The sequence below is a fragment of the Emydura macquarii genome, unplaced genomic scaffold, assembly GCF_026122565.2.
Source record: "Emydura macquarii macquarii isolate MOO-44397 ecotype Brisbane River unplaced genomic scaffold, CSIRO-AGI_Emac_v2 contig_3603, whole genome shotgun sequence".
In the NCBI taxonomy this organism is placed as follows: domain Eukaryota; kingdom Metazoa; phylum Chordata; order Testudines; family Chelidae; genus Emydura; species Emydura macquarii.
Genome location: NW_027133740.1, coordinates 5250475 through 5262475, shown reverse-complemented (window position 1 = coordinate 5262475; position 12001 = coordinate 5250475). Strand labels below are relative to the sequence as shown.

Here is a 12001-nt window from a genome sequence, read left to right as displayed (position 1 = left end):
TCACAACTTCATAGGTTTCACTGGAGTTGCTGCATGGGATACAGCAGATTTTGCTGTCTTTTCTAGCTTGCTATAGAGCCAGTTTCAGTGCGTGAGAGCTTGGAAATTACATAAACAGTGGGTCATTGTTGCTCGGAGAGGTGGTTTCTTGCTGGATGTCTCCTGGTCTGTTCCGTGGTAATAGGCAAATCATTATCATTTAGTTGAAAGGTATTTCTGAGCATGGATTCTGAAAATTCTTCCATTGGGGTTTAGCATCTCCTGAGACCCCAATTAAACAAACATTACTTCATCTAGACTGTTTTTAGGTCATCAGTTTTTTTGTTCCAGGGCATATTGAGAATCCTTTATTAAGTCTGGAGTTTTCCTCCTCAGGCATCTTGTATTTGTCCCCTAGTGAGATAATCAGATTTTCTGCTTCACTCACCCAACTTTTTAATGTTAAATAATGTTTGTTTGTCCTTATAACACTCATTTCTTCCTTTACTGCATCTATTTTTTTGAGATTTTTCCCTCCCCATTACTTTCTCAAATGGCTTGCACAATGGCTTCAAATGAGAAAGCTCAAGTTCTATCTTATCTTGTGAATCAGTTCACCACAACTCTTCCACCTTGTGGGCTTCCAACCTCAAAAAGTGTTTTAGCTTTTGCTGCCAATTTGGGGGGAGAATTTTTAAGTTTGCTTCAGCCTTTTGATATGTCCAGGCTTGTGCTACTGCTTCCCAAGTTCTTTGTAGCTGTATTTGCGAGATTCTGCTCTTATGGACGCTTCCTCCACTTTATGTCTACTCAGCATGAATCAGTACCAGAAATCTGTCAGCTGAACCTTCACCCCTACATTACAAAAAAAGTACTTGCATTTAGAGGACAAATCCTATTCACTTTAGTCAAATGAAACTCCCACTTGCATCAGAGACATAAGCAGGATTTGGTGCTTAAAGAGAAAAGAATATATTTCTTATTTTTGTGCTTGGAGATATATGCGTGTTGGCTCTCTTCGCATCTCTGAGTTGAACATTTATTATGAGACTATTGTTCTATGCAGTTTTGTCTGCTTTATATGTTTTATTTTCAGAATTCTCGTGAAAGGCATGCTCTGTATGGCAATGTGCGTCTTTTGCTCCTTGAATAACACCAGTGCTATATGTTACTATTTTTGTGTCATTTAAAAATCTGTACAAAACAAATCCACCCAGTCAGTTTGGCAGTTTGCTCACATTTCTCTGTGCATCTGTTTGCTCTGGAATCCAGTGCTGTGTTTAATGTCTATTTTGCCATCTGATACTCTTGTATCATCACTTCATCCCTTATAGAACAAGGATAACTATAGAATCCCAATAATTCTTTTCTTTTTTTGATTTCTTTAACTACACGCCAGCCTCATTTCATGTCTGTACCACACAGACAATTTAATATGTGCCACAGGAGATGTTTTTGGTGATTTGCTTCTTTAGAAATTACTCCTCCGAATCCCATAACATGTATTTGGAGTATACTTTACTAAAGAGCTTTAAAATTCTTTCATTAAGTTAAGTGCAAAGCAATGGCTGCTAATCTAAATCCAACTTTCCATTGTAGGAGTGAGTCTGCTATATCATATACTGCTTACTGACTTTGTCTGTTTTAAGACTTATGCAGACTCTGAAAATATTTTCCTTTTTAATTTTCATTTAATAATTTGTTGTTTGTTCTCTTTATTCATTTTCAGATGGAAACTACAGGCAGAACCGATCAAACCTTACATCACTATTAGTGCAACCAATATCCGCAATGCTAGTCAAAAGACTTGTTTCTTTACCTGAAGACAGCAGCAAAAGTGATGGGTGTATCCCTCTCAAACTGCCTGTGACAGGTGATGATGATTTCCGTTCATTATGGAATGGTCCTTAAGCACTTCAAATACATTCTTGGTAATTGTGTATAATTGACGGTTTGTCTGATTACAGATATGTTCAGTGAGCAGCCTTTTAAGAACAGGTAATGAAAAGCCCATAAATTACTCTCTGAAAATCTGCTAAATTGAGGTTGAGTGAAAACAAAATGCTGTGAAGTGCTATAAAAGAGCCATTTTTAAAATAAGGCATTTTGTGCATTAACTTCAAAAACCATATTCACTTTTCTTCCAAGTTTTAGCTTCAGCAATCACTGCATCTGCCAAGATTCAGTTTATATAAGTCACATTTCAGGAGTATGGAGTCTCTTAGTACAAGGCATTAAACTCTAATTCGTGTTATTGACTTAAAAATCCCTTTGACTTTAAGCATCATCACCCTGGAGATGTTGCAAGTGGTGCAGTGCAGTTTGCTAGGCCTTGTTAGACAACTGAGGATATGATTAAAGCATTTAAGCTACCATATTAATGCTATGGGTTGTGTCTTATTTCTGTGTCCAGCATATAAGTAGTACTTCTAAACTTCTAAACGGTGATCCATCTTTCGTATTGTTTAATTTGTTTCTGTTTGCTAGAAAATAAATATCAGCAATATGTATTTGTGTCCATATCTAACGGCACATTTTCCCGTATGTTTCAATGGGAAATGGCTGCCTTCTGACAACAAAAGCAATAGAAAGGAATACTTTGAGTAAGGCTGGAAGAAAAGGAAGAATACATTCAGAATGCATTCTACAAAAACCAGACCTTCACCAAAGTCATGCAGATTATTGCCTTAACAAACTGATTATTGATTTGAAAAAAACATGAAAATATAGTCTGCCAGGAGGATACTGCATAAAGATTAAATGAAGGAGTTAGTACAGAAAACCTTCCAGGAAACCTGCATGTTCCAAACAGAAATACTCTCTTGATTTTTATTTTGTGTTAGCCTATCTTTTATGAGAGGAAAAATACTGTAGGGACACACATTGTATTATCTCATATATTTAACCCTATCCATTCGAAGTGTTTTTTGTATACGTAGATATTGTGGCCACTATAAGTAATGGATTCTATGAAAGCATTGATTACTGAAACATCAGATAGTAAGCTCCAACCGAATTGTTTAAATCAGACTGTCTGACAGCGCATTGCAGAAACACAATTACTGACCAACTCTGGGACCACTCATGCTGGAAAGATGATTCACAGCTTACTGATCTTTTGTATCACCCCCTTTATTTATTTCACATTAATGTTTGTGGCTAAATGTGTAACTTATTATTGTTCTATTACTATCAAATGACTACCTTGTGATTAATTATCTAGACAGTTACATTTAATACATGCCAAATTTCCAGTGTTCAAAAGGTCATAAAAATTTTGGTCAACAGAGATAATAAGATTTCTTAATTAATCACTTATTTTTTTCCTTTTGCAGTTGGAATATTTTATGCTTTTGAGAGACTTACTCCTTTCTCATAGATTTTCTTATGCCCTTGTTATTCAAGTAATTATAGCTGATTGCAAGCATACATGTTTAAATGTCTGCAAAAAAAGTCTTCAAAAATAGGTCATGACCTTTAGATATATTTTTCACTCTATAGGCAATGTAAAATTTCCTTGCTAACATTTTTTATTATCTTTCTTAGCATAACTTTGCAAACCTTTATGGTAATTTTGATTAACAATTCTTTAACATAACTTAGAGCTTTAGGTTTATGTTTTAACCCCATCCTTTAAAAAGGCTTTACCAATTTCTTTTGTGAATAAACATTAGCATAGTATTTCCTACACTATCTATATGTGATAAAACAATTACCATAGTAAAAGGCAAATTTTAAATGCATTTTTAGAGGAACCATTGTACAGTGTGTGTATGGTTGTATCAGTTGTTTATCACTTTTAGAAAGTTAATGTGGAATAAGGATACAATAAAACAAGAACATAAAAAGGCTGGTTAATTTTATGACCACTCTTAGTATTTGCAGTTACACATACTAAAAATGAGGGGAGTGAGACCTCATGCTTCCGGACATAAAGTGATTACTGCTGAGGTCAGGAAGGAATATTTTCCTCTCTGCACAATTGACTAGGGGCTAATCTACACTAGAAGTACTGCAGTGGCTGTAGTGGCGTACTGGCCACACAGTCCATGAGACCCTAACAATCCTTGCTGAGGCATCCACAAGCAAAATTCTTGGAATGGACCAAAGGATTGAGCAAATCCTGTGTATTTTTGTACTAATTAACGTATTTTAAAAACTGAGCAGAATGATACATATCAGGAGGCTGATACTTCTCCCAGCTGATCCTTAGAAAGCATAAGAAATTTTTCACTTGTGATGTAGAACCCATCACTTAGATGTCAAAAGAGATTAAGAAGCAATTCAGACAATTGGGTGGCTTAAAATTTGTTAAAATAAAAGTCTCATCATTTTCTTGTCAGCTTTCAAAAAGCTCAACAGTAGATTCATCAGTAATGATTAAGCGTGTATATATAGTTTTCTTATGTTGCTTTCTTTCCCCCTGACCCAGCAGTTTTCAAGTGATGTCATGTGACAAAGGGGTTGGGAGGATCTGGAGGGAGACATCTGAGGAATACTAAAGTAGTTAGTTACAAGCTGCGAAATAAACTGTAGGAATAAAAATTTGCCCTATATTTCATTTCACTTTTTGTTTACGGCCGTACAACCTCATTAATCCAGACATTTTATAACTCCCCACCCCCGAATAAAGTAAAATTAAAAATGTTGTGGTCTCTTCCTACATCTTAGTAAAGATTTAAGAGCAGTGTACTGTAGTAAGACCTCATAATACTAAACGTCTTATTTTTACAGAATATATTACGGCATATTTACTAGAAGTTTACATAGTTTACTATGAAGTATTACCATAAAACTTAAATACACTTATCAACACAAAGTACATTTTATGTTGCAGAAATCTTGCTTTGTTATTGTTTGTTCACTTACTTACCAATTCATGAATTTCAGTCATTTGAAATGGATCTCTGAGTTAGAAGTGCCAATTAGTAAGATTCTGGTGTACTTTTACCGTGACGGTACCCCATGTGTGAAATACTTCTGAATTTGACACTCATCTATTCACTCATCTATTCACTCATCTATTCATTGGTGATCTTCTTCATGTGTTTGATTCAGAGAACATCAGCCCATACACATTGTTCCATAGCTTTATTATGGACCTTTTTGGCACTGAAGTTACAAATTCCATCATCACCCCAAAAATGTGTGCTGTCTTTTTTTTTTTTTTTTTGGGTTGAAACTGGAGAAAATTTGCTCTGTTCTCCTGCAGAACAGTAATAAATCCAGAAGGTTATGACCATCTATCACCTTATTTCCTTCAAGGCCTGGTCTAGACAGTTTTTGTACCCCTTTAACTTTGGTTAGAAGGGTTGATTTTTTACTGAAATAGTTAAATTGGTAAAGCCCCTACCTGGATGTAGTTATACTGGCATAAAAGTGCCTTCTATCATTATAGCTTATTCTCCTAAATATACTGGAATAAGCTGTAATGGTATAAACACTGTTATATCATTATAATTCTGTTTACTCCATGAAGTGTGAGGAGGGATATATTTCTTAACTATATCAGCATAGTTAAAACTGTACAATTTTTGTGTGTAGACAGAGCTCAAGGAATCTTTGCATGCTTTACAAACATTGACTTCATAAACTTCATAACATCCCTTGCAGTGAAGTAGACTTGTTTATACCAATTTTACAGAATGGTAAACTAAATCACTGATAGGCTAAGTAACTTGTACAAGATCAAATGGTATGTCAATAATAGAGCCAGGAATAGAAAGACTTCCAGCACCCTGTTATAACCACTAACCCACACTCAGGCCAAAATATTTACAGTCTGGGAAGAACCACTTCATGTTTTATAACCAGTCTAATCGCTACAAAATGCAGTTATTGAATCTTCTTAATTACTGTAATACAAAACTTCACTCTAGGCTAAAAGCAGATCACACCAACCATTGGCAAAGTAGAGAGAAGTAAAACATACCTGAAACCGAAAATGACTAAATGCAACCAAAGAGGTTTTGTGGCATATTTTTAAAAAATAAATTAAGAATATTTAAAAGAATTATTGAATTCTGTTTCATCTTAGCTTTACACAATTCCACATGCCAAATGGTCATTTTATTGTGAATTTATATTCAGACCTCATCTTGTGAAATTTGAATCATGAATCACATGAAGTTCCTTTAGTCCCAGCACTATATGACTTTGGTCCAAGACAAACAAAGATCTCTGCCAGGCATTGCAGTGGTGCAAATCAAGCCTGTCGTCCATTCATTGGAAAGAAGGGCATAAAAAGATAAAGGCTATATGCTCTCAGTAGACAGTAGTATGGAGCCCTGTGATACTATTATGTGTATTTCTCCTTTACAGCTTGCTACCTGTCAAGGAGAAAGACAGAACCTCATTTAATAATGTTGACTCTGCCATTACTCAATTATGTCGATATCCAAACAAGCTTGTCATTTCTAGTCATAGTACATGAGCATTATGCTATAAATCGAGAAGAACAAATGAAGGAAAATGCCACAAGGGAGCTTGGTGATGTATGTTACCATGTCTAGTTGGAATGAGTATACTTGTGTTGCTGCCCAATGACCGTTGGATATAGAAGCCTCATTGTTTTGTAGAAGTTTACAGAATGAAGTAATCTTAAACTGAATGCTGCTGATACTCATTCTTAATCATTTATGTTACAGCATTTTCTTGTAATATATCTTTCTTTCTATTCTTCCAAAAAGATCACCTTTGCAGGCTCCCTCCTTCATAATTATAAGTGACCAAGACATATTAATTGTCTTCTTTCCCCCCCACTCCAAAAAAGGTTTCACTGTTGAGTTTTTATCCCAAAAGAGAAGAGTGCTTATTCTTCTGGATGATTCTTAGAGGTTGATGGGTCACAAACAGCAGACTGAGTCTTCTCAGAAAAAATAACATATTTACTTCTGCCAAATAGAGTGGGATATAGCAAGATGTATCTATGTAATATGGATTGGTTTTGAAGCTCGCAGTTGTCTCATATATTCAGTGTAACACATATGCACCCGTACCAGATCAGAGCCACTTTTAAGTGCTGAGTTCCAGCAATTCTTTACATTCATAACTCTTTCGTATAAATAATTTTATTTCTGATCTCTTTAGTCTAGGTCCACAGGATTCAATCAAGTAGTGAAAAATTTAATTATGAAAGTCTGTAGACCACACCTGAGCTTGAAAGCCCCAGGTATTATGAATATACATGTTAATAGAAGAATGGTGTTGATATTGGATAATATTAGTTTTTTAATCAACTAAAGTCTACTGAGAAAATAATTAGGGATATATCATATTTGAAAAGAGAGACTGAGTTCAGATGATCAATCACGTGCCTGAGAAAGGGAGTGAAAGGAAGCTTTTTATTGCAAGAACCTCAGTGCATCCATCTGCTACGACTAATATGTTGTTGCACAAGTATGTTTACAGTACATTCAGCATTCTGTACGTTGCAATATATTCAGAATTAATTTTCTGCATATGCAATTTGATACACAGTTGATACAAGAATTTTTTTTCAGAGATGCAATGCAGTGCATAGATTATCTAATACAAAATATGTTGCTGTCTTGTTGACCAGCATCAAGATCTAATTTTAGATGAAATAGGCATTTTCCTTGTTTATAAGGACATGTATTTTAGAATCTGATTTAAAATTTGGAATGGGTCAATTTCTTTACTGAAAATGACACCTGATGAAGGACTGAGAACAAACTGAAATACATTTTTTACATTTAAAGATTTTAAAAAGCTGTTAACCAGAAATTCCAATGACAGTTATGATGTATTTTTTACCATGACAGTTACTCCTGCAAAAGTTCTAATGTAGGTGAAGTATTGTTATTAAATGATGGACAAATCTGCTGTTATGTACAACTTTTAAAGTGTATATATCCTATTACTGCATTTAACAGTATATGCAAAATATGATATACCAATCTATATTCATTTTCATATATCACCCATGTGAAATAAACATACCGTAGCCAGTGGTCTCCTGTACAATGTTAATTAGCTCATGCACTTCCTTAATACAGTGTTGTAAACTCTCACAACCTTATCTTTCTTGCAGTATTTGACATTTTTCATAAAGCCCAACCTCCTGGAGACAGGTGATATTTGTGAGAATCAGCTTTCATTTTTAAGCAAAAATAAGTTTTTAGGCTTTGTGGCTGTGGAGGTTGAAAATGTGAGCCCAAATATCTCAGAAAGCCAAAGGCAAATTAAAAATACCCTACATTTAATATCTCATTATATTTTGGGGCCTAACTTGTGATTTTTGAATGCTTGGTATTAGCAGTACTGCAAATATCGTCGGCATTGCCGGCAGTCCCTCAGAAACCAGGATGACATCCGTCAGGCGTAGTGGTTCTTCAGATGACTGAGGAGCCCGATTCTGGATGCATACAGTGGGGGCATGTTGTTGTGTGGGGGAGTGGGATTCGCTGCCCCAGGTTGGTCTACTTCTCCTTCCTCTGCGGCTGCCATTCTGCCTTGGCATTGAGTCGTTGGGCATCGAAGTGGCACGCACCTTGATGAACAAGGTGGCACCACACCGAGTGGTCAGCAGCTTGCTTCTCCCAATTGTTGATGTCGTTGATGCAAATATAATGTTGTGCTAAATACCCTGGTAAAACGTAGTGTTTTTTAAAATACTGTAACATTACATAGAGCATCAGACTTGGCTTTATTTTTAAATTTCATTTTAATTGTGACTTTAAATCATCATATTATTATCATAAAATCATAGGGTTAGAAGGGACTGCAAGGGTCCATAACCCCTGCCATGATGCAGGATTTGTTGTCTCTAAACCGTCCAAGACAGATGGCTATCCAGCCACAAATGGACTCCTGTAACACAGTGGAGTAATTTGCAGAATTTTACACTCTAAGGCCCCATTTCTGCATGTGCTCAATTTTACTCTGATAGTCATATGGCTAAACTTCAATGTGTGCGTTGATGGAGTTTTATTAGTATATTTGGAGATGAATTTTGCCTGATGGAGTTCATTTTCAAAACTTCTGCACCTTATGCAAATTTCCAAATCCCACACTAAAATTGGTACTAAGGACCAGAATTTTAAAAGCATTTAGGCACGTAGTGGTATTTTCAGGAGCATCTAGGTACCTAACTGTCATTCAAATTAATGAGTTTTAAGTGTATAGGTGCATTTTAAAATCTCATTAAGTGCCTAAATATCTTTAAAAATCTAGCACTTAAGCATATAAACCTGACATTTTTGTGCTTAAATGGAAATTTGAGCATCCAATGAAAGATTTAGAAATTTTGTTGTTTAGTCAACATATTTGAAAATTGGGCCCAAATATTCTCTATGCAATGTCAGTGTGAACCTGGGAAAAGATTTAAAAAAATAAAATAAAAATGGGAGCCTAATAATTATTTCAGCTTCTAAGTAAGGGATCTTGCTCATCAAAAGTGCTAAGGACTCAACAGCTCCCATGACATTCAGTGGAAATGCTGAGCCTTTTTTGTCTTTGTTTGGAAACAAATGGTTATGTATATTAGCTATGTTACAATTAGCAGGTTTCAAAAGAAAAAATAAAATAATCCAGAAATATTCTTTTAGCTGTGAAGTAGGTTTATGGCTTAGATAAACTTAAAGTGTATTTCAGGCAGTATTAAGCTAAAATCTTCTTATAGCTTTCCAGAGAATTCAGGGAAAAGAGATAATGTTGTCAAGACCTTTAAAGTCTTTCATCAGACGTGTAGCATCAGGAACCAAGATTTGTTGTCAGACCTGTTTAAAGGAAATTAGATTTTTCTTTTTCTGTATATGCCATAGAAACCCTCTTGAGCCTTTTTGTCAGGTATACTAAGCCTTTAAGCCTAAGCCACTTTAAATTGGAGTACTGTACAGTATGTCTATTCATTTTATTATCTGATTCCAGAACATATCACTTGCCAGAAGAAAATTTTATGTTGCTTTGTTGTCAGTTCAACTCTCAGTAGCCAGTGTTGATTAAGGCACTGACTCAGAAAAGCACTTACGCAAATTGTTAAATCTAGTTGTCTTTTGTGGGATTTAGCATGTGTTCAAATGCTTTGCTAAACTGAGACCTAATGAAACATACCACTTTTAAATGCTGTAGGATTAGAACAAAGAAGTTAAATCAGATTTGGCTTGAAAATGCTTTTAGAAAGAGTGAGCAGTTTGGCTCTAGAATGATTTTATATCCAAAATTGGGTCTTGGGAATAATTTGTGTCAATGTAATTTAAAATGAGCAAACAACCCATTTACAACAAGGCGTTTTCAAGCTGTATTTTATAAAAACCAATGCTGGGAATTCTTTGGATTCATTATTGTGCAAACTAGAAATTCTAGGTAAAATTCCAGCGTGCAATTTGAGGTTTTTACAAAGCATGTAAAACAACCAAAGCATTCTCTTTCAATAGTATTGATGAAACCTATGTCAATACGTGTCAGAAGGGCAAGGTTAATCAGAACACTAATCCTAACATAGGTATGAGACAGGACTTATCATTAAAATTATCAATGGTGATTAGATACTAATAGGGTCTGAATTTTCTATTGACCTGCATTCACTGCATTCAACTTTCACTGGCTTCATTGGGCATTTTCATTTCACTCTGTGGTAGAGCCAAAGTCCTTATTAAGTTTTTGCTTAATACTTACATAACAGCATATCCATTGATGATATGGATAAGCATTTTGCCTGAGTAAGGGATTGTATAATAGTTTGTGGTTTTGATTTGTAATTTTTTTAAGAACTATTTTGCTAAAAGCAAAGGAAGAATCTTGGCATCCTTGCACCTGCTTTGCTCATTAACAGGGCATCCATTTCTGTAGTCTAGGAGATGAATGAAATTGAAATGGTTTTACAGTCTGTCTGAATTTAATTTTAAAATCAACTCACTCCGTAAGTACCAGAAAATGACCTAAACTTGAAAATCTTTTTGATAAAGTCAGACACAAGTTCATTTTATTCCAATTCACATTCCATTTAAACATTCCAGATCAGTCAGAGAGCAGAACTTGAAAACAAACTTTAAGAAAATATAACACCAGAAGGAAAACAGTCTGTGAGCTTAAAGCACAAAACAATTTTTCCATAGAATATTCAATTTTGGTTCATTCACTTTGAGATAAGGATGTTGATAATAATTTTGGCTCAGTTATGCCTTTAAGGCATAGCTCCAAACTGGGGCCATCATGGTGCTGCGGAACTCCTTAAGAGTCTAGAATTGACAGCCAATAGAGGGATGTGAGTTGTGTGGGCCTCTGAAGCTTGGGATAAGTTTCCCTGGCCAAACGGAGTGCGTAACATCCAGTCCATATTGTTTGGTATCCTCCTTTTGTTGTGATTGGGCCACATGTACAGGTTAATGAGGCTGCTATAAGCTCCGTTACTAGCGTTGAGTCTTTCAGCACAGTCAATAGAAACTCATATGTTTGGAACTCCCTGGTTCAATCCCCACTGTTGAGATATAATTCAGACTTGTGGTGTTACCGGAGTGTCAGAAAGAGGATAGTTACCATTTTTGTCTGCAGTTCTTCTTCTATGTAGTTTAATAAGTGTAAAATATATTCTTCTCTGCTCTGTGGGCAGGGGGAAAGAGGAGAAATTGATGGCCTACGAGATTCTGTGGCTTGATAAATGATGAGTTAAAATGTTCTAATTTTTTTTTGTTTTATCTCAACAGAAAAGAGAATAATCCGTCTAAATATTCAGACAGTCCCAACGTACAAGACAATTTCTAATGTTATTGGGTATTTAAAGGGGTCTATATTTCCTGGTAAGTAGACCTCTATGATTACTATTATTACCACTATTATTAATTATGCGTACAATAGTAATTCTAGGGACTGCAATAAAGTATCAAGTTTCTGTTATGCTAGTTGCTGTACAAATATTCAATAAAAAAGGATATTCTAACTCCAGAGACTTTGGCTTATGCCAGGACAAAACAGGAGGTTTAAAAAGAAAATTGGTTAAAAGTGAAGGAGAGATGGTACCAGTACAACAAGCATATTTTTACACAATCAGCAATACTTGTCT

At 35.3% G+C, this 12001-nt stretch overlaps 1 protein-coding gene across 5 annotated transcripts in view; it reads left to right on the top strand.

Annotated features, from left to right (window-relative positions):
• Positions 1-12001, top strand: part of NAALADL2 (N-acetylated alpha-linked acidic dipeptidase like 2) — a 691918-nt gene that overhangs the window by 470264 nt on the left and 209653 nt on the right. For all 5 annotated transcript variants that reach the window (XM_067536536.1, XM_067536537.1, XM_067536538.1 and 2 more), the window contains 2 exons: positions 1709-1852; positions 11646-11738. In XM_067536536.1, the coding sequence (XP_067392637.1) occupies positions 1709-1852; positions 11646-11738 (237 nt within the window). The remainder of the gene's footprint in view (positions 1-1708; positions 1853-11645; positions 11739-12001) is intronic.